Here is a 19971-nt window from a genome sequence, read left to right on the forward strand (position 1 = left end):
ATTTCAGTTCACTGAACATTGTCATTAAACATCAGAACTTCTGCAACATGGGGAAACATGAAATGCCAATCAAGAGTTTAGCTTTCATGTTGTATCTAGATTGTGCTGCAGATGTAGGGAACAGCTCCAAGCCAAGAATTTCTGGTGCTTCTACTTAGAAGGACCAAATCCAGTTCTGTATTCATAATGGAAATCCAGTGATTGAACATCTGGAAAGTAGTAATGTGTGTGCTATGCTCCTCTCAACAATTTTGTCTGCTGAACTACTGATACCTTTAGCTGTTTGTGAACTAATGTTTTGATAAAATGACCACCAGGACTATCCTGGATTGTATTTTGTATGGCTTCTTGCAGTGTCTCTGGCAGGTGTTGTTTGATTTTGTTCATTATTGTTGTCAGTCTTTTACATTGTATGATTTAGAAAAACTCTTTCCCTTTCACAGCACTCCTTCCCTTACCCAAAAAAAAACCCAAAACCCAACAAAAAAAGCACACTTGCCTCACAAGATTGTGAAATTTGCCAGAATGTTTGCAGTTGTGTTGACATTTTTTCCTGAATTCAGTTAATTTCAAAATGTATGAAGATTTCTTCACTTAAAATCAAAATTACCAATGTTAATGGCTTCAGGTTGCTCTGAAAAGTTATTTGTTGTTTTTTCAGCCTACGAGAACATCATCGGAAAGCATTTATTCCAGACCAGGTTCCAGTATACCTGGCTCTCCAGGCCACACTATCTATGTAAGTATTCCTTCTGATGACTAAGCTGCTGTTCCCTTGCTTGCACATGAAATACTCCACGCTGAAATATGTAACTTTTCTACTGATGCTAATGCCTTTATTTAGTGATTAAATTGTTAAAATTCTCGCCATGAGGATTTGTAACTACAGAATTTCAAGAGCAAGGGTAGGCCTTTTCCAGGACTTGTTTACCTTAGAAAGATACAATAAATCTCTTGAAGTCACTTGGTGATGTGAAGAGGGAGAGAAAGCAGACAGGTCATTTGATTTTGTTAGGGGTTATGTGAGGAGATCTGTGCACTTCGATATGCGGTTCGTGACAGATCTGCTGTCTGCAGTTGCAGGACATGGGGAGGAGGGTCAGCTACACTAAAAGAAGCCTGGCTGATACAACATCTTCCATTTCAGAAGTCAAATGTTTTGGTTGTGGAAGGAAAGGTGGTTTTTATTTAAGAATAAAAAATATATTAAGCATCCTTCTTTTACTAAACAGTGCTGAAAATGCAAAGCTACTGATAGACTATCTGTGGTTACCTGAAATGTAGAGTTCAATGCGATTCCTTGAGTAATCAAGCCTCCTCTTTCATTAGAGGATCTCTTTCACTTCTTGGCCTCATTACTGGTACCTTTTGAGCCCATAAAATCTGAGAAATAAGAAGTGGAAATACACTAGCAGAAGGTTGGCCTGGAACGTTCAAAGGAATAAGGTTTTTATCCCCTTTTCATACTACTTTTCCAGGTATTTCAGTGTTTTAAATGTCAGTACCTTTGGTGGTTTTTTTGGCAGAGAAGTCTATAGGGTCAAAAAAAAGAAAAAGTCGTCTTTGTGGCTGTACTAATCCGGTTCTAAGGAGGAAGAGCATGAACCCAGATGTACTTGGGTGAATAACAGTATAATGCAGCCTTCTCAAACTTGCTGTATTTCCATGCATATAACCTACACTTCCAAAAACTCACATCCATTTAAAAAGAGTCCTGTTCCTTGAAAGCTCATATAACCTTTGTACTCATATAAAACATGCTGTCAGATAACCTGTGGAAGATAACAACTGTGGAAGGAAGTCACAGGAAGGCAAGTTAGTGAGAGTCCCTTATGAGGAGAGCAAAAACGAAGGTATGCTGGGAAGAACAGACAGACTGCAGTCAAACTTTCTTTTCTGTTACCTATGCATAATGCTGAACCACTGATTTTATAGATAGCCTTAGGATTATATGAGTGAAAATGTAGTGTAAGACAGAGACATTTATCAGTTACATGTATAATAATGCAGAAAAAATTACAAATCTCAGTTCCTGCATTTGAGTTAAGTACTGGTTTTTCAGTGCGTTTCAACAACAGCAACAAGAAACAGCTGATATATTAAAAATGTTTACACTGCAGTTATCAAAACACAGAGCATGTCTTGGAGGACTGCCATTCTACTGGTAATATCAATTTCATAAGCTGTAGCTTATGAAATCTAACTGCTGCTCAACAGCACAGTCAGTAGGGCAACGCCAGGGTCTACAAAAGTATCTATAGTTAATTTATACTGGATTAAGACATATTTGCAACTCATTAACAGACTGTGGTAAAAATATTACAGAAATAACATACATTAATATACCTATGTATTTTAAGGGTTGAATTGCCTTGAAGTAGTTTGTTATATCTGGTGAGTAAAATCTAAACAGATTTGAGGCTGTATTTAAAAAGTGAATTTCCTACCTATTTTGAACCTTACTTCTCTGTCAGAAAAGTTTTGTATTGTTTCTAATTCATGGCATTACTTAAAAAACACCAAGGCCAGTGGTTGTTAGGAGAGCTTGGGAAGGCAAATGCACTTTAATCTGAAAATACTAGGTGCTAGTACTCGGGAAGAGTGGAACTGAATGTGAGTAGAAACAGATCAGCCTTGTTTCCGTGTGCAGCCTATGTATTCATCAAATGTATTTCTGTAAGGTAGGTAAAAATGTATGATGATTTTTTTTTAAAGTTTTAAGTAAGAAAAGACGTTAGCTATGTAAACTATATGTAAGGCCTCTCTCTAGCTCTTTTTAATGGGTACAGTTGTCTTTGGAGCTGATTTCCTACTTCTATTTTTTTCACTAGTCAAGAGCTCCTTGCAGTTTTAGTGAAAAAATAAGACAATGTTAGGACTATGTAGTATGCAGTTAGTAAGTAACATATGCCTTAGTCAGAAGCTTGGGTGTAGGTTGAGTGGTGAGTGCAATGTAATTTCAATTGGGAGTCTGAATACCCAGTCCTGACAAATAGTCCTGCTTGCCTTTTTATTTCCTTGTAATAAGTTGTTTTTCCTCTCGTGTGCACAGTTACAAGTTGAATTTCTGTCTGTGGTCTTCTGCATGGAGTCCTCTCATAATCTCTGTAATCTGCAAACTAAGTGGATGTTATCACACATTTTACATATGGGAAAACAAGAGCAGAAAGGTGAAAATACTTGCCTGAGGCCACAAAAAGAGTAATCTGCAGAGCTGAAATTTCCAGCTCACTACGGGGGATCAGAAGCTTTTGTATTAGCTCCATATATGCCATGTTCTTTCCTAAAGTGAGAAAACGGTGTGTGCTTTTGCAGGGGAAGCCTGCTGGAGAAGAACAAGAAGCAATCACTTTGCATATAGAGTGCCAAAAAGGGTTTTTCATAGCAACAGTGTGACAACAAATACACAAAAATCATAAATTGTGTAAACCAGACATTACCAGTGCATTTGTGTAAGTTAATTTATCTTCTGTCTTTGACCTTCAGGCAAAAGTAGACAATGAAATCCTTGATTACAAGGATTTAGCAGCCATTCCCAAAGTCAAGGCCATTTATGACATTGAACGTCCAGACCTAATTACTTATGAGCCATTCTACACTTCCGCCTACGAGGACAGACAGGAGAGACAGAGTCTTGGAGAGGTAATGAACCGACAAGCAACTCATTCTGCTAATACGCTGTATTCAAAGCCTGCTTCGCTTCTATCCTCTTTTGAAAGAGTTTCTAATTGACACTCCTAGATATTGTTGCTGCTGCTGTTCACAGTGCTTTTCTTGTCTGTTTGGTCTGAGTTTAATGGAAACAGTCATGATGATGCCTCGTGTGCAAAACTGCACAATTAAACGCCTCTATTGACACCAGCCGCTGGCAGAGGAATGGCGGGGGGAGGCTCGCAGGCTGTCCATAGGTGCATTCTCATAACTAACAGGGGTATCTTGGTCTTTGGGCACAACAAAGCCCAGAAGGTGAGGGAGAAACCAACCTGGCATTGTGATGTGGAGCACTGATACTCACAACAGAATATGAGGAATACCGTGACGTTCTATGGGAGTAAAAGGATTAAGAGCAGTGGGATGCTTTCTCTCACACATATGGAAGGGAAATACATTTCCAGAGTGTTTTGCCAGACGTACTGGATAAAATCTGAACTAGGTCAGGTTGAAGTGCTCTTCCACCTGGGAAAGCAGGTTAGTTGTGTTATGGAAGTAGCTGCCTCACATTTTAAACTGCTGACATTTAGTAGATTATTCCGTCCTGCAACAATAATAAAAAACCCCACAACCCTATCTAATTTATTCTCTTAAATTTGTATTTAAAGGTGTCTTTCAGTTTTCTCAGGTGAACTTCCACAGCAGCAATTAGTATTTACATGGTTCCAGTGCAGATCGTGAAGCAGGTTTTGTCATGTAGTACCATCTGACTGTAAATCTTGAATGCAAATCTAAATGGACATGGAAATGGATTTACTTCCTTGCAATCTCAGTGGCTTTATGGACCGTAACTGAACTGAGTATGAAGACGAGCTGAGGAAAAAGGAAGTACAGTAGATCATTCAGGTACCAGTGGTCTGAAGATGCCAGATCAGTGACTGATAATCTGCTTGTTTAGCAAAGTGTTCTGCCCACCAACAGACCAGAGCTGCCTCGGTTTTTCCTCTTTTGTTCTTTAATGTTTTATAGGGATAGTCTTTGAAATTACAACGTGAGTTGGAAATTCAGAGACTGTTCAGCTCAGGGATAACATAAGAGATTAACAGATCAGAATATTACAGAATTTCCTTCCTCAGATTTGCGTTGGTAGTGAATCCAGCTGGCAGCTGGTTCAAGACCACTGTGAGATGCATTGGTGACCTCTGACCAGTTCCAACAGGCATGACCCATTCATTCCACCAAACCTTCTACAAACCCAAGTCTCTTGTTAGTCACAGAGGAGGAACTAATGTCACCCAGAGAAGGTGAATGATTTATTAATTCTTAAGGGACAGCTTCTCACTGGCAAAGCTGTATGGTGAAAGCTGTCTGCTGTTACGTGTGTTCTGGGGATAAGCAAAAGCCTTTGGGGTTTTCTTACCCGGTATTTTCACCAGTCTTAAATCCAATTAATTTCCGGTGACTAAAGAAATTTGTTCTGGAAACAGAAGGGCTCTCACCTTATTTCAGAAGATCTGGGTTTTCCACCCAATGCTACTGCTGACTTCTGTCACCTTGGGCAAGTTACATCACCTCTTTGTACCTGTTTCTCCTCCCTTCCCTTGCCCTAATGAGAACACAAGCCCATCGGAGTGATCTCTTCCTTTGTTTGTGTTGTGGTAATCGAGTGACGATAATCTTGGTATATCACACATCAGTCACCATCATCTTTAAAAAGCAGAGGAGGTGACGTGTGTAGTCATGGCAGGGATTTGCAGACTTTGAGTGATTTAACCTGCGTTCTCTTTGTGAAGTGTGTGTATGTGGTGGTGTTAAATAAAAGGGGACCCTGAATTTAAGCTTGTGCACAAGAAATGCCCTTTACCATAATTTGGAAAAAAAAGAAAAAAAATCACCAAACTCAGCTAAGAAGGATTTCTGGGTGTACAAGGGAGATGTGCAAAAGCCACCAAAGTTAATCCAGAAGTGGAGACAAACCTTAATTACAGGGAATTAGCTACAAGAAAATTATATACTTTAGCCCTAGAAAGTGAGAAAACACAGCATGAAACTTTCTACTTTATTGCTATGGAAGGGAAATGCTTTGAAAAGTTTCTCACTCATAATCTCTCTTGTTCAGTTAAATCAGTCTTCTTTCTCTGGAAGTCTGTGATGAAAAATGTGTTCACATGGCACCATCTAGCGGGACCAGGCATTTTAGTTACAGACCGGCCAGCAGTTACTTGGGGAAGAGAGAGGGAGTTCATGAAGAGGTGGTTTAGCTTCTAATGCAAAAGAGAGAAAGAGATACAAAATGAGATCTTTAAACAAATTTTCTGCTACCAAGGCTGACCCTTAGTGTAGTGATAATATTTCCAGAAACTGTCAGTTAGTTACTCAGCTTCTTTATGTCCTATAACTTCTGCCCTGCTCGCAGCAGCCTGATTAATACTGACATAGTCTTTTCTCAGCACTTACTTCTGTTGCAGAAATACTGAGAAAAGCAGCATTTTACATGCATGTCCTTTGTCCTTCTAGTGTTCTGCCTGTTGAAAGCACTGAATGTCTGTAACAGCTTTCAATAAACAAGCTGATGTAAAATGAGGAAAAGATTTTATTATTTTTTTTTTTAATGTGGTACGTGCTTCAAAATGGAGCAAGCATCCTACCTGGTAATTCCATAAAAAGACAGTTAAAAGGAGGTCGGTGCAAAATGCTGGAACTTCTGTTATAAAATGACACCTGTAAAAGTTTGCATAAATTTCCCGGAGCACAAATTGAACTCTACAACCAGGTATTAGAGCAGCCCCTTAGATGTCAAAGTGATGGAGCACTGAACCTCTTGCAGTGAGTTGAAATTTCAGTGTAAATAGGCTCTTTACCTAGACTTTTTCTTTCCTTTTTTCTGGTTTGTTTCCACCCCACCCATCCCCCTTCTCTTCCTGCTTAATCTGGAGTCATCACTCACTATTTCCACTGGTTTACTATTCTGGAACTGAGCCGTTTCTTCTCAGACAACTTCACAGTGTATTTAGAACAGACTAATGTAGACTTCTGTGATAGACCAGATTTTAAAAGAGCTCATAAATCCTGAAGAACCAAGCATTCCTTGGCAGACTCAGTTTGAGATATAGCAGTTCACCTGTGCATGATAAAGCATGTGCGGAGTGTGGTTCCATTTCCTGGAAGGCGGTGAGATAGTCAGGGATAGATAGTCAGGTAGTGATAGAGTAAAAATACATGAAAGGTCGGTCATGTATTCAGCACGTTATTTTCTGGGATGCTTTCCCAGTCTTAGATTCCTGTGACTACCTTTTACAGCAGTCATTGCCTTAGCATCTAGGCGACTGCAGCAGATTATGGAAATTGGTTGATTTACAGTAACACATAAACTACTAGTAAAAAATGTAGGAACACACATCACAGTGTGCTTTTTTCATTCGTATTGGAAGTTTTCAGATTAGCTCTCAGATTTTTGTGGAGAATGATGCTACAAAGCACTGCGTACGATCTGTTTCATGTTCAGCAAAGTTTTTATAGCTGCTGCTGTGAGATCTATAATGAAATGGAAGTTTGCTGTATAGAACTTGTGCAGTTATAAGGATTAGGAGAACAATGTAAAAGATATTAGGGCTTTGATGGAAAGTAATGAAAGCAGTCTTTAAAAAGCTTTATGAAAACTTGCTGAAAAGGAGATATTCTGTACGCAAACAAAAAGATGTCACTCCTTTGTTTGGATACTTTGCATTCACAGTGTCACCAGTTCCATGAGAGTTAATGGTTTTACAATGCAAAATGCGTAGCTGGTTGGTTTTTACCAGAAATTCTGCATACGTTTCACACTACTGCTGTTGTAGGTTATTGTAGTGGTTAGACCAGAATCAGCAGTTTTGCTGCATTATCTTAATAGTTGTATCATTCTATAATAAATGTGGTCTTATTTAAAAGCATAATCTCTTGCCCAGTTTATTATGGCAATTAAATAATACTGAAGTTTAGTGCATAAAGGAAGTAACTAAATCCTGATCTTCCAGCTTCAAATTGTTTTGTGATTAAAGGGTACATAACTGGTAATTATACATAGTCTTTATTCTTGTTCATGCCATCAATGTATGCATAATCCTATGTTTAATTTCTAAAGGTATTTCTTGCCTTGATTTCCCTATCTCTGAAGCAGAAGCTTTTGATAATATTATGCATATTTCTGCCCACTGGCCTTTGTGCAGTTCTTTCAATATACACGCTTGCAATTTCTGTCTGTTCCCCTTGCATAACCATGGAAGAACACAGAGATTTAAAGGAGATCATATCAAAGAAATGTTGATAACAGCTATGTACTCCTTTGCATGGGTATGAAATGTAAGCCTTGGGGAGAAGGATATTTTTGCTGGAGTATGTGTGTTGGAGGAAAAACATGCTTCATCTTGGAAGTTTTTCTGTATTTCTGATTTTTCATGCAAAGCTCTGAGTTAAGATTATTTACTTTTGAATTCCACTTTAAAGATTTCTTCCTAACGGGCATGGCTATTAAATTAATAACCCTTTCTGATTTTGATCTTCACAGCTGTTTTAATTACCACAATGAGTAGATGGCTGCGAGATGATGTTGCATGATATTTGACTGAATTAATCACGTTTATAAAGATTCTCCCAGAAACTTTAATTGCTTCAATGTTTTATGGACCAGTTCCCGAGCCGTGCAGAAGAAGCAAATCCCAGTGCTGCAATGGCCTCAGTAATTTCTGCATTGCCGTTCTACCTTGCCATATATCAGTGTGTCTGCAGCAGTGTTTAGATTACCATTTTCTGGCCCAGAACATGCAAGGTTTTTTCGTAACCTTATTTTTATGTCTTTGCAGTCTCCAAGGACATTATCACCTACCCCTTCTGCAGAAGTAAGTTTGGTGGAACCTTTTGGGGCAGTATCTTACTGTGATTAGAATTATTCACTTCAGCAAATGCAGGTGTTTTTGTTACCAGTCTGGTCCATCTCTGTTTGCCACATAGACGTGTTTTCTGAATATTGAAACTTTAAGAAAAATTAAAAAGAAAACATTGTGTTCTTATTGACAGAATGTACAAAAACTGAAGCTACTGCTCCCACCTGTTGTCTGTAAAGCAGAGTAATTTGCCCAGCAGAGGTCACTTCTTGTACATTCATCCTTCCTGTGGACCGGGCAGACTCAGATACCAGGAGCTGGATCATTTACACAAGCTAAAATGCTTCTCTAAGCATCTAAATGATGAGCCACGTTTGCTACTAAAGTGCAGTTTTGTCTTGAGGAAAGCATAGCAATGGTTTGGTTTGGTTTTGCTTTTCCATTGGAGTTATTTTGATCATCACAATAACATGAAACATTTGGGAAGTCATTTGTCAGGATACCATAGATGCCATTGCAGGACTGTTATCATTTTGGGGGTGGGGAGTGTTGCTTATTTGCAACATAAAAGTTGTAGTAATTGCTACTTATTAAAAAAGTGACTATAAAATTTTTTTGTAAACCTTCACATGCATTAACAGTAATTCTGGCCCTTTTGTCCTGCTTTGGCTTGCTTTGTGGTTTGTCTATTTTTTTAATTTTTTTTCTTGGTGTGTGTGTGTGTGTAGGTGTTTTATCTGTTTTGGTGGGGTTTTATTTGGTTTTTCATTGGATTTTTTTTCCCAGGGAACCAAGTAAATTGAATTTTGCTATACAAGAAGGTGTCATGTTTTCAGATACAAAGGGAATCTAATTTGGCTACTAAATACTTTTTGATGTGGCTAGTCAAGATGTGGTAAATTAAGCCACAGAGAGCTCTCCGCTTCAGCTATTGAATTATTGCTGATCTCCACATTAGCTGAAGGTGAGCTCATGTATCTTGTGCAGTACACGATGGGACCGACATCTTCTGAATGCAGCTTCCCTTATGGACTCACAGGAATGTGGGCAAATCTAGGATTCTATAGAATTTAATAGAACTTACAGGTGGAGTTGGAACCTTCCAAGATTAAACTTTGGCCCAGACTATAAAAATGGATTGGAGTCTTTGGAACCGATCATTAGAGAACAGTAATAATGAAGCAGGTTGAAAGCTTAAGGGATATTGTTATTTCAGTAGCTTCTGCTGGTGTATTCAGTTCTGTGAAAGTTAAGTGCTGCTGAAAATGTGTAATGTGCATTTACATTTATTAGTAAATGCTTCTATTCTGCAGGGTTATCAAGATGTTCGGGATCGCATGATTCACAGGTCTACTAGTCAGGGCTCCATTAATTCTCCAGTGTACAGTCGTCATAGCTACACACCGACCATGTCACGTTCCCCTCAGCATTTCCACAGACCTGGTAAGGGCAACTGCATTAGAAGTATATGTAAAACTGTAGTTACTTTATTATGTCACTTAGTAGCACAGCAAAGCACTTGTTTCTCTTAGCAGTGAAAATTTAGGATTGAAAAATTGTTGAATACTTTAGTATCTCCTGCCTGGCTTTTTGTTCTTGATTGATGCACTCTTTTGCACTAGACTGATGAATGTTTCTTACGTCATAAATATGGATCTTCTGGGTTTGTTTCTGATTAATGATTTTTTAAAATCTTTATATGTTTCTGAAAGTGAGCAAAGATTTGCAGCAGTGAATCACAAACTTCACTCTGGAATTTGGGAAACGTATTACATATTGAAATCAAAAGTTATGGCTTGACTACACAGAAGTCAGTAGCATAGGATGCTTCCCTCCTAAAAATTCATTTAAAGCTTGGTGCAGCTATAGAACGTCAGATTCAGCAGCAAAACCCCCAGATACTCCAAATTGCTAGTAATTTTTTAAAACAGAGACTCATGGTTTACAAGGTAGATTTCTAAATTAAAGCTATAGGCAATTGCCTGGGAACATTTTAAAACCACAAACTTTCTTTACTGGTTTAGCATGGATGTACAAGTTCTATGTACAATAGAGAAAATGTACAGGTCATTCAGGTTCCCAGTGCATCCAAAATTACTGGTTGTGTGTATTAAAGGAAGATATGAAAATGAGCTGTTCATCCATGCCCAAATTGCATAAAAATGTATCTCTGAAGTGCTATTCACTGAAGACTTTTCAAGACTGATTTTATTGTTTATGGTGATGAATTAAATCTTTGTGATCTGTTTTTAAATTAAGTGATACAATCATGCAGTTTCATCTTCCTTGGTGATTACAGCTGAACAGTTTGGATGCCAAAAGCCCATATGCAATAGGAGCTGCATTTTTAAAATTAAAGATTTATAATAGAGCTGCCACTGTGGAACTTGAATGCTGTAGCCATTTCCTAGTGGGGGTGGGCTGAAAGCAGCTAATTGTGTCTGTTAGTGAATGCCTTATTTAAAGGACCAAAAGGAGGTGGGACAGAAGCAAATTGTGTCTGATATTCTGATACTTAGTGCTGACAACATGCCCGTGTTTTGAGATGACGCTACAATTGAAACCGAAAGAGATTTGAAAGCGTGAAAAAGCTGCAAACTTCTGTATCCTGATTCTGGCAACTCTGAGGGGATTTTTCCATTTGTATCAGACATATGAACAAATCCAGACCCTATTCCAGACTTCACTGTGATGGAGTTTTGCTGTCTGCATTCAGTCAAGGACCTTCCCCAGAAGCAGTCTCTGTTTATGTAACTCTTGTGATGGGCGGATGGGCTTAAGCCAGAGTTTGGATCCAAATGTAAAATCTTCAAAAGTTCACACCCTGAGGGATATTATGAGACAATATTTGTTCAAACTTATCTCGGTTCAGATGATCTCATCTTTGGCTCACCTGTATCTGTTTCTCAAATGGCACAGAAGTAATTCTGTAGAATTCATCATTTTGATCTTTGCTATCCTTCTTTGGGGTAATTGTTAATGCTACTTCATAATTTTCCTACAGTAATTATTCATGTTGAATGATAGCACATGTATATTTACCATTTCTCTCCTAATGGCACTTCTTATCATCATGTTATTTGCAAGAATAATTTTTCTCTGAATAAACCCGGTGGCCCCAGATAACTTCTCTTTGCCTCCCAGCTAGCCTTTGAGAGAGAAGTGAACCACTGTGTTGATGTTGTCAGCATAAGGTTCTTCAAAAATTCGCGTGCTACAAGTTTTTAAAAAGTTTGCAGCCTTTTCCTCCTGCAGTGCCTTAACTGATGTTGGCAACATTTTTGGAATGTCTTAAAACAATAGAAAACAGCTTGCATGCCTCTTGATGGACATTTTTTGGTCAGACACTTTTGAAAACAGCTGCTTTTTTAACTAACTGAGCATCAAGGTTTGTGATGTTTGCATGCTGGTAACAGGCTACTTTTTGGTAACAAGGCATAGATCAGAAGCTCATTGAGCCGCTAGATGTTATGCTAAATTAGTGACACAGTTCAGATCTGAGCCTCTCTTCTAATACTTCCTGTAATTTTGTCTAACACTTATGAACCCTTTGGTACGTCTTTAACCTTTTTTTTTTTTCTCCTTCCTTCTTTTCAGAATCCTAATTGTTCAATGCCTTTTTTTTTTCTTCCTTTGAAGCCTCCTTCCCTGCCTTTCTCTTATTGTTTTTCTTTGTTTTCATTTTGTTCTGCCCCCCGATTCCCTGCTGCTGCAGAGCTGCTCTCTACTGGTGTGCAGCGGTTGTCATACCTGCGCACTAGCAGTCTCAGCTCCACTCACCATGACTCCCGCCCCAACTCCCCCTTCCGACACCACTTCATCCCCCATGTCAAAGGTAAGGAGCCAGGCCTCCCCAGGGAGTACCCTCCAGGCTGGAGATTTATTAGCATTCTCTCAAAGCTAATAAGGTGTATCTCCGTAAGGCTGTCATTGGCTGTATAGCTCAGCATGCCTCAAAATGTGCCGTTACACTTAAAACTACGTTAGAATAGACATAATGTCCTTTTTTCAGAGGAAATATGTCATTTCTAAGGGCCCTAGTTAAAGAGTCATCAAAAAATTACCTATTAGAAAAGCATTATCATTTACTATTCAGAACCTACGTGTGCCTAATTTAGCTTCTTTCTAAAGTAGTATGTAACAATCACTACGGCAGTTAGCATATGAAATTTAATTATTATTTCCACATTCTTAACACATGCATTTAAAAATTGACTATAGATACAGCCTGGATTGAGAGCCAGGTGATCAAAAATGTGAAGAAAAAAAAAAAAAAAGATCAATGGCAACAAGAAAGTTAATCACATTGGCGATAATTAAAATCTCTAGGCCTCTCCTCAACTAGTGAGAGTCAGCAGGCTCTGCAGTAGAATTGCAGAGATTTGCACTACTTGAAGATCTGGTAATTTCTCTTCTTTTCAATCTGCTATTTTCCATGGTTTGATTTGAAGGAGGATTGTTCTTTCATTGTGTCCCTTCAAGGAGCTCCTTCAGCTCAATAAGCTTTTAGTTCTGCTTCTTACTTTCTGTGAATGTGGTTTTACTTTCAACCAGAGCACTCTCTAGCTGTGCCGTCTCTTCTGTTGGGGGAGAAGGTCATAGCTTGTATCACCTACATGAGCTCAAAACGAGGCAGTTGAGTAAGTTGGACATGGGTTCTATTCTGGCACCTTTGATTAATGAAGATAAACTGGAGATAATCAAAAACAGTTGCAAGGAAGTTGTTGCCATGACCTTTCAAGAAATGCTAAGAGGTCTCAACATTATAGCTCTTCACGTGTTCAGGTCACCATTACTAATTTTACTTTTGCGTTTTCTTAGATGGTTTTTGTTAATATGCACTTGCAACTTTCCTATTATGTCACTATAAAAAAAAAATCTCACTTCAAACTTAAAAGATTGGGACCCTTAAAAATAGATGCACTGCTCATTTCAGCATGCAGTTAATTCATAATCCTTTCAATTTCAACATTTTTTTGCTGTAAATCCAAATTAATGCTCACACTCTTTCAAGTGGCGTTTTCATTCTTTTTCTGTTGAGAAAATAGCTTCTTCAGTAGATAAATCAGAAGAACTATTGGAAATCCATGCCTATTGTTTTCAGATTTCAAAGAATTACCCGGTGTGTAGATTAGGTATGTATCTCGGTTGTCGGTACAAAAGGCCAAGTGGGATTACAAGCACTATAGCAGGGGTCCTCAAACTACAGCCCGTGGGCTGGATACAGCCCCCCAGGGTCCTCAATCCAGCCCCCGGTATTTACAGAACCCCCGGTCCCCCCCCGGCCGGGGGTTGCAGGGGGAACCAAGCAGCCGCAGATGACTGCCTGCCACTGCATCCCTGCGCCAGCCCCCTGGTTAAAAAGTTTGAGGACCCCTGCACTATAGACAAAGGAGTGGGTATGGTTCTTATCAAATAATGTCACATAAGGCATTGTAAGAATCCACAATTTTCTGAAAATTTTACATAAATCCTGTCCAGGCCTAAGACCTTTATGTGTTGTAACTCAGCAAAGCTCCTGAAAGCTCAAGTTCATATCTCCCTGACAGTGTACACCATCTGAGGATGTGGTACGTTTGAGAAGGGGCAAGCAGCAGTACCCACATCTTGTAAATCACATGTCTGAAATAGTCTTTTAATAGTTGGTTGAGAGAAGGAAGCACCTTCTTAAGGTGACGCAAGTTTCATGCCTAGGTTAATGTGGTGGGAATACCTGCATGGTTTTACTTTCTTTTGTGTCCCCTCCCTGTGAGGGAAGATGACTACTTAAAAAAACTAGAAATACATTTATGTGTATCGTTTAACACTGCAAGCTGAGTTCCCTCAGAACACTGAGCCAAACTCAGACATTTATAAAATGTACATAGATAAAGTAATTGGGGGTATTTTTGGTAATGGTTTGGAAGAAGACATTAAATAGTGTAGCGGAGTTCCCTGATGACATGCAGACTGGGAGAGTAGTAGTCAATAAAGAACATGAGCAAGTTTTCTCCGTGAACAGTGTAGCCAAACATAAGCCATGCTTCTGGGCCACGTTGTCCATCTGTACGTGCTGGGAAGAGCAGTGACTCTGAAGAAGATTTGACTGTTCCAGGGGACGTTAGGATGGGTGGGTGGGACAGCAGAAAGAGATGCTGCAGCTAAAAGAGCTAAGTAGAGATGTGAGGTACTTGAATAAGATCTACAGGGAATTGAATTGGTAGGTCCACAGTCCCTGATAAGTGACATAAGAAACACTGCAGGAGATTCAGAGGACCATCAAATAATTCCAAATCTGATAGCAAAAAAGTTATGGCTGTTAATGTATTAACACTATCAAACAGAAGTTTTTGGTGGTGATTTGTTCATTGTCTCTGTACCTGCGTGGTAATAGAAGGTTCTCCCATATAGCAGACAAAGATACAATAAGATCCTATGTTACACTTCAATTAGATAAAAATCATGATTATGTCTCTGACTTGTTTAGGGTGAAGTTAAATAACTATTGAAACAGCTTAGGAAAGTCTTTGGTTTCCCGTTACTACAAAATACTGAAAGCTACAAAAGGTCTGAAGGCCTGACAACCTTTGTAATTTTTCCAGCATGTTAAGTGATCAATGAAATGCTCACAGAACATTAGATGAACAAATATTCATAATGTTCCCTAAGTCAGAGCAAGCTTTGGCTTGTCGTGTAAAAGGGATGTGATGGAGGATAGTTCTTAGTCAGATATACTCTGAAAATACACACCATGTATATACACGTATATGTATTAACAGTGCACATGAACTTAAAGAAAGACAAAATGCTAGGGACTGGTAAAATTTTTGTTAAATAAACCTTGCTACTATTAAATGTAGGTGTGTTTCCATAGGAAGAGACAATATAGCTTGCCCACTATATAATTTGGGGGGATTGTGTGTGGGGGTTTAACATTTGAGTAGTGTTGAGTGAGGTCCAGTTGCACTGTGTCGTTTTCACTACTTCATGCTTATATGTAGATATTTTGTTATCAACTGAAGAGGTTGATCTGGGTTTCCCACATGGTTCTTCATTTGTCCTCCTTGCATACCACAGGTGTCCAACTACCCCCTTTGTAAGTCTGTGTGGCAGAAAAGGGAGCTTTATTGTGGCACTGGCTGCATCTAATGCAACTCCCTGGTATTCTGATCTGTAGGGGTTTGCCTTGGGTCTTCCAGGTGTCTGTTTTAAAAGTTTAAATAACTGCATTATTTCACCTTCAGAGTAGCGTTTCTGTGTCTGCTAGGGAATTAGACCCTTGTTACTGTGCCTGAAATGACAACTATAGCACTGTCTGGGATTAATCAGATGTGATAAATACATTTGGAGTGATTCAAAGAAGAGGCATCATAATCTTCCCTTTTAGTTGGTCAGTCTTTCTCAAAGCCACTTTTACTTTTAGCAGAAAGGTGAACTCAGTGTAAGTTTGTAAGATTTCATGAAGCTATAGTTTTGGTTTGTTTGGGGTTTTTTCCCTTGAGGAGTCAGAGAACATAGATCATGCCAAAACTGCTTTGGTAAAGGGGCGTAACTTCCAGACAGCATAATGATAATGAAAGCAGCATATGACACATTACGCCTGTGTTATTTTGTATCATCAAGCTAGAAAAGTAGACTTTTAGACCAGTTTCAGTGTGTTTTCATACAACATAATGCTTAAATAAGCATCATGCTCAAGCCTTGTAGGCAAGGCCCAATGTAAAGAACTTTGAGGAGTTAAGGGGCTAAATATGCCTCAGAAGAACTTAGTGAGACTTTGGTGTTGTAACATGTATGTTGAATGAGCTGGAAGAGAGTGTAATATGCATCAGCTTAGACTTCATTTAATCTCATTTGGATTCTCCGTTGAATTTGCTCATGTCTCAATAAAGTACTGTCTTTGCTATGAAAGAATCAAAACAAGTCCATGAATGAAAGAAACCCTGGCCCTACTGAAATCAGAGACAAAACTCTCATTGAAAGCCAGGATTTCATTTCACATGCCTAGAATTTTTCAGAGGCATTCAAGAATATTGCAAAGCCCCTGTAAGATTTCTGTGTAAAAAAAGCTCCACAGTAATGTGTATTCCTCTGCTCCCAGACCTTCCCATAAGGAATCAACACATCTTCATAGTGAATCTGGGCCTTGCTTTTCACAGGTTCCTACTTTACTTCCCTGAGGCAGGTCTCTGAAATCAGATGCTCTCTGTGTGTGATAATTATTTCCAGGGTTTTGTGGATGCAGCTGAAAATTCTGCTCTGGAAAATGGCTGTGCTTTGACTGTTTTGTAACTTTCAGTTTTGTGCGGGAAATAAAGGCTACACATTTGGACAAGATGATGATTCATAGTTTGACAAAACCTTTATAGGACTTAAGAGTTTCAGGTGCTGTTGAGCTTTTTCCTCTATTCAGAAGCAGAGCAACTAAATTACAAGTTGACAGAAGACTTGGTGTTTGTTGTGTATGGGATTTTTGGTCTGATTCTGTGAACTTACCTTGTGAATTGCACAGTGAACCCAGTGACGAACACTTCAGAAGGCAGCAGGAACCTACATTACACTGTGCTGCCTATAGGCAAGCAATTATATTCTTGACTGCTCAGGGAACCTGCTTAACAAATCGAGCCATAGAAGATGGGAACTACCTGATGGACCAAACAGAATGAAAAAAAAAAAAAAAAAAAAAAAAAGAAAGCCTCTGAATTTCACTTTTGAGCCCGCTGTGCTCAAGTGATTGCTTTATATATTGAACTTAGTTATCTCTTAACGTTCCCCACCCACCTACACATGTTCAACTTCATGCCAGGGGGGTGGGAACTAGTTTTTTCCTATAGTGTTGGCAAACTGGAGTGCTCTTGTTGCTTTGTGGAGTTAACACTGGTTAACAGCATATCTGAGATAGCAAGAGAGGCTTTCCTGGGCAGGCACATCAAGGAACCCCAATTCAGAGCATGCGCAGCCCCTGCCTTTACCTAAAGCTGCAGACAGGCCAGCCAGGAGGCCCTGGGAGGCAGGTACAGATGGGCTTTTTTGCTTTCCTGCGTGCATATGCACTTTCCACAGATGTTGGCACTGCTTGCGTAAATTGTGGGTGATTTTACAGTGGCTTCTGAAGCACTTTAGCCTTGTTACGGGAGTGGACTCCTCAGGGATGCTCTAATGAGAGTCAAAGTAGATGTACCATTCCCTCCTGCAGTGGTTGGAAGTAATGCTACTGCCATCCTAGAAAGTGTAAAGGAGAGTCATTTGTCAGTACTAGTAAGAGTCATTGGGAAGAGTGGCTGCTCAGGCACCCCAGGAATTACAAGCCAACAAAGCACCGTGTGCAGGAGGATACTGTGCTAACTGTCTGCCTGATACTATATGCGTTATAGAACATTACCAGTTTTTTCTAAACAAATTATCAGTGTACCAGATACAATTTTAACCATCCAAATACATTTATGGATGTAAGCATATTTAGTTGTGTGTAGTTGAGATAAAGAGAGGGGTGTAAGAAGGATTTCTTTCCTGTGTTTGTAGCGTTGGTGATAGAGGCATTGTAAAATGAGCATGCCCACATTTTGGCTACCAGTTCCCAACAGATGAAATGTACTTGTGACTCCTCTTTTGTGCCAAGTCCACAGGTCAATAAATCCCTTTTGATTATTCTCTTTCATTGGATATACTAATTGCTGATGGAAGCAGAAAGGCAGAATGACATGTCTCTATAAAGGTTATAAATTTTAGAAGTAACTATATCCTGAGGCCATGTCAATATTGATGGTTTTTTTTCCCTAAAAAACAATGTTTTTGCTGAAAAGTAACTCATAATTTCTCAATAGAAACAAAAGACGTTAAGTAAAATCAGCTTAAATTAGGTGTTTCACCATCACAGTATCTCAAAGGCTGGACAAGTAGAACACGTCACTGGAATTGCCAAGTAAAGGACCATAGATTGAGATCTGACAATATTGGTTGAATTAATTGTTCATACTGCTTTTCAGAGTTAGTAAACCTAGCGCTTACTGCTACCTGGCCAGAAGCTTAGCATTGCTGGACCCAAAGTAGAAAACCACCTTCAGTTTGTGTAGTTGGAAGAACATCATGTCATTTAGGGTTGAAATATCCAAGTGATAAATATAAAATTTTGCACATTCAATCTTCTGGGCAGATCTTGTCCAGCCAAGCCTCCTGAACCGTGAATGTAATTTTCAAAACGTGTATATGTAGATGGATTAACTTGTATGCTGGCAGAGGCCTCTGTGGCACAGGTCTCTCAGTGAGGTTTGTAAAGGGCATTTTTTTTTCTCCCTTTTGGTGCCTTTTAGATTGGCAGATGATCATTGCAGTAAAAGAGGAACTTTTGTGTGAATTATAAAGAAAATTTCTTTTTTCCTGCACCTTCCTTGCCCCAAATATATAAATAAGAACTGTGCCGAGTCCAAGGTTTTAGGTCCTCTAACAGGATGCAGGAAACCTGTAGCTGAAAGGAAGCTTCTTTTTTGAAAAATAAAAAGTCGTTTCTTTTTTGTTGTGTTTTATAACCCTCCTGTATTTGTGTGCCCACTCACCTCCTTTTCTAGGGTTTTTTAAGCCCTTGTGCATACCTGAAAAATTGAAGATGTTTGATTCTCCCCTACTTTTCACCATTGTGGTCACCCACACCCATGTAAAGTAAGCACCTCTGCAGACAGTTTCTGCTAGTGTGAAGAATGGCACAAAGGAAAAGGCAGCAACATTCCTTTTTGGTACACATACAGTCATGTGTTTGGGTATTTGGCTGTTAAGTCTTGATACTTGGGGATCAACCAGCATAGTTATGCAACAGCCCTCTCGCCCTGACAGACATGGGAACTTTCAGGGCCATTGGATTGGTGTGGTGGATTGTTAGGAGGCAAAGAAATAGTCCTGGTAAGAGTAATCCTACAAATGGAACAAACCGTGCGTGCAAAATGGAACTAAATTTTTTAGACATTGGATTCAGATTTGCCCCATCAGCAGCGGTGAGGTATTGTTACCAGCGCCAAATTTGGCATTGGCAAAGGTTTGGGGTGGCACCAACAAAATGGGTGCAACCACCTGATGGACTGCGTTGCTTTACAAATTCTTTTACCGTATCAAACTTTTCCTACCAGAGACCTAAACCAATGAAAGAGTGTGTAAGGAACAGTTATGCCTTTTGATATGAGCCAAGTGACCTACCAGCTATTCTCCATCTTTAGCTTCTGTATGCTTTTGGTTTAGGGAACTGTAGTAACCGCCAGCATCTGCTTCTATCTGCTTGGGAGCTGGTTTCATTTTGGGTTTGCTTATCAGCTAGAATGCTCTGTGTCTGTGACTTCTAACTCCAAGTAGCAATCTCCGAACTATATCATTGCCAAGTAACCTTCCATTCTTCTTTTCCACGCTGCCCATCTAATCACCAGCTACGAGCACACAGCTCCTGCCTGCATGCTGTCAGAATGAGTCTGAGCTGCTCAAACCTCAACTCCAGCCTGAA

General features: G+C 39.3%; 1 protein-coding gene across 2 annotated transcripts in view; it reads left to right on the top strand.

Annotated features, from left to right (window-relative positions):
* The window catches only part of ABLIM1 (actin binding LIM protein 1), a 143657-nt gene that overhangs the window by 99848 nt on the left and 23838 nt on the right, over positions 1 to 19971 (top strand). Inside the window, exons 9-12 of one of the 2 annotated variants that reach the window (XM_056351186.1) lie at positions 662 to 739; positions 3487 to 3642; positions 8490 to 8525; positions 9824 to 9953. In XM_056351186.1, the coding sequence (XP_056207161.1) occupies positions 662 to 739; positions 3487 to 3642; positions 8490 to 8525; positions 9824 to 9953 (400 nt within the window). The remainder of the gene's footprint in view (positions 1 to 661; positions 740 to 3486; positions 3643 to 8489; positions 8526 to 9823; positions 9954 to 19971) is intronic. The other variant, XM_056351185.1, reaches the window with a different exon arrangement.

This window comes from Falco biarmicus, chromosome 9, assembly GCF_023638135.1.
Source record: "Falco biarmicus isolate bFalBia1 chromosome 9, bFalBia1.pri, whole genome shotgun sequence".
In the NCBI taxonomy this organism is placed as follows: domain Eukaryota; kingdom Metazoa; phylum Chordata; class Aves; order Falconiformes; family Falconidae; genus Falco; species Falco biarmicus.